This window comes from Spea bombifrons, chromosome 7, assembly GCF_027358695.1.
Source record: "Spea bombifrons isolate aSpeBom1 chromosome 7, aSpeBom1.2.pri, whole genome shotgun sequence".
Taxonomy (NCBI): domain Eukaryota; kingdom Metazoa; phylum Chordata; class Amphibia; order Anura; family Pelobatidae; genus Spea; species Spea bombifrons.
Genome location: NC_071093.1, coordinates 24,311,306 through 24,312,540, shown reverse-complemented (window position 1 = coordinate 24,312,540; position 1,235 = coordinate 24,311,306). Strand labels below are relative to the sequence as shown.

The following is a 1,235-nucleotide window of genomic DNA, read 5'->3' as shown; positions in this document are numbered from 1 at the left end:
AATAATACTCCCATATTCTTGTCAGAAATGGGTCAAATATGTTCATTAGCATGTGTAACTATAATATTCCACCCATATTCTCCATGTAAAAAAATATTTATAGCCATATTCTTATCAAAAACAGGTCAAATATGTTCCTTAGCATGTGTAACTATAATATTCCAGCAATATTCCCCATGTAAAAAAATGAGTATACCCATATTCTTATCAGAAATGGGTCAAATGTGTTCCTTAGCATGTGTAACTATAATATTCCACCCATAATCCCCATGTAAAAAAATATTTATAGCCATATTCTTATCAGAAATGGGTCAAATATGTTCCTTAGCATGTGTAACTATAATATTCCACCCATAATCCCCATGTAAAAATAATAATAATATATATTCCCATATTGTGCCAATCAAAACAGGTAAAATATGGTGTTTGCACATACATGTACCATATTATATCAATATGTTGATTACTTAAAATGTTTCTATTATTTCTATAGAATTTACCATGATTCCTTTATAAAACTGTATATATTTCAGCAAGTAAACAGTTAAACATTTGCAGCTTCCTTTTGCAATGTATTCGTTGCAAATTAGTATCAAGAACTACCAAAAAGAACATACTTTGATTTACCATGAGTGTAAAAAGCATACTGACACCTATTGATAGTGCTGAGTATTGCAGCCAATCATCCCATCATCCCATCATCCTCAATATGCTGTTTAGTACGTCCCTAGGAAAATATATTAGTGTGACAAACCCAGTCATAACTATGTATCATACCCTATTACTACTGTTGCAATTATACACCTGATGCTAATCTAAAAAAAACCCGTCTGATAACTTGACTTCAGCATACAAGCCACACCTGCATTCATTTATAAACAGTACAAAACTTACCCGCCAGGGGAAATTTATCAGGCGCCTACCGCAGAAGAACGAACGCTGAAATATGTCACACAAAATAAGCTCGTCCATAGTGCTGAGCAACTACCAGTCGTCTAGGAGAGAAAAATAAATTACCGTGCCATTTTTGCCCCCCTCTAAAGCCTTGTACATGTGATGTAATCACCAGCACCAGTTCCTTTCAAACCCCCTCTACTTTTCTCAATTAAAACCAATTGCTGACCTGCATAAAAATAACCAATGGAAGAACACCTCTTACATGTCTTAACCATAACATACCAAGAGAGGGACGCTATTACTGGCTGGGAGTGAGGGGGTGTCAACCAATGTCCCGC

General features: G+C 35.1%; 1 protein-coding gene across 2 annotated transcripts in view; it reads right to left on the bottom strand.

Moving 5' to 3' along the window:
• The window catches only part of EEF2KMT (eukaryotic elongation factor 2 lysine methyltransferase), a 104,702-nt gene extending 103,688 nt beyond the window's left edge, over positions 1-1,014 (bottom strand). Inside the window, exon 1 of one of the 2 annotated variants that reach the window (XM_053472123.1) lies at positions 895-1,014. In XM_053472123.1, coding sequence (XP_053328098.1) covers positions 895-972 — 78 coding nt within the window. In that variant the 5' untranslated portion in view covers positions 973-1,014. The remainder of the gene's footprint in view (positions 1-894) is intronic. The other variant, XM_053472122.1, reaches the window with a different exon arrangement.
• Between the last annotated feature and the right edge of the window lie 221 nt (positions 1,015-1,235).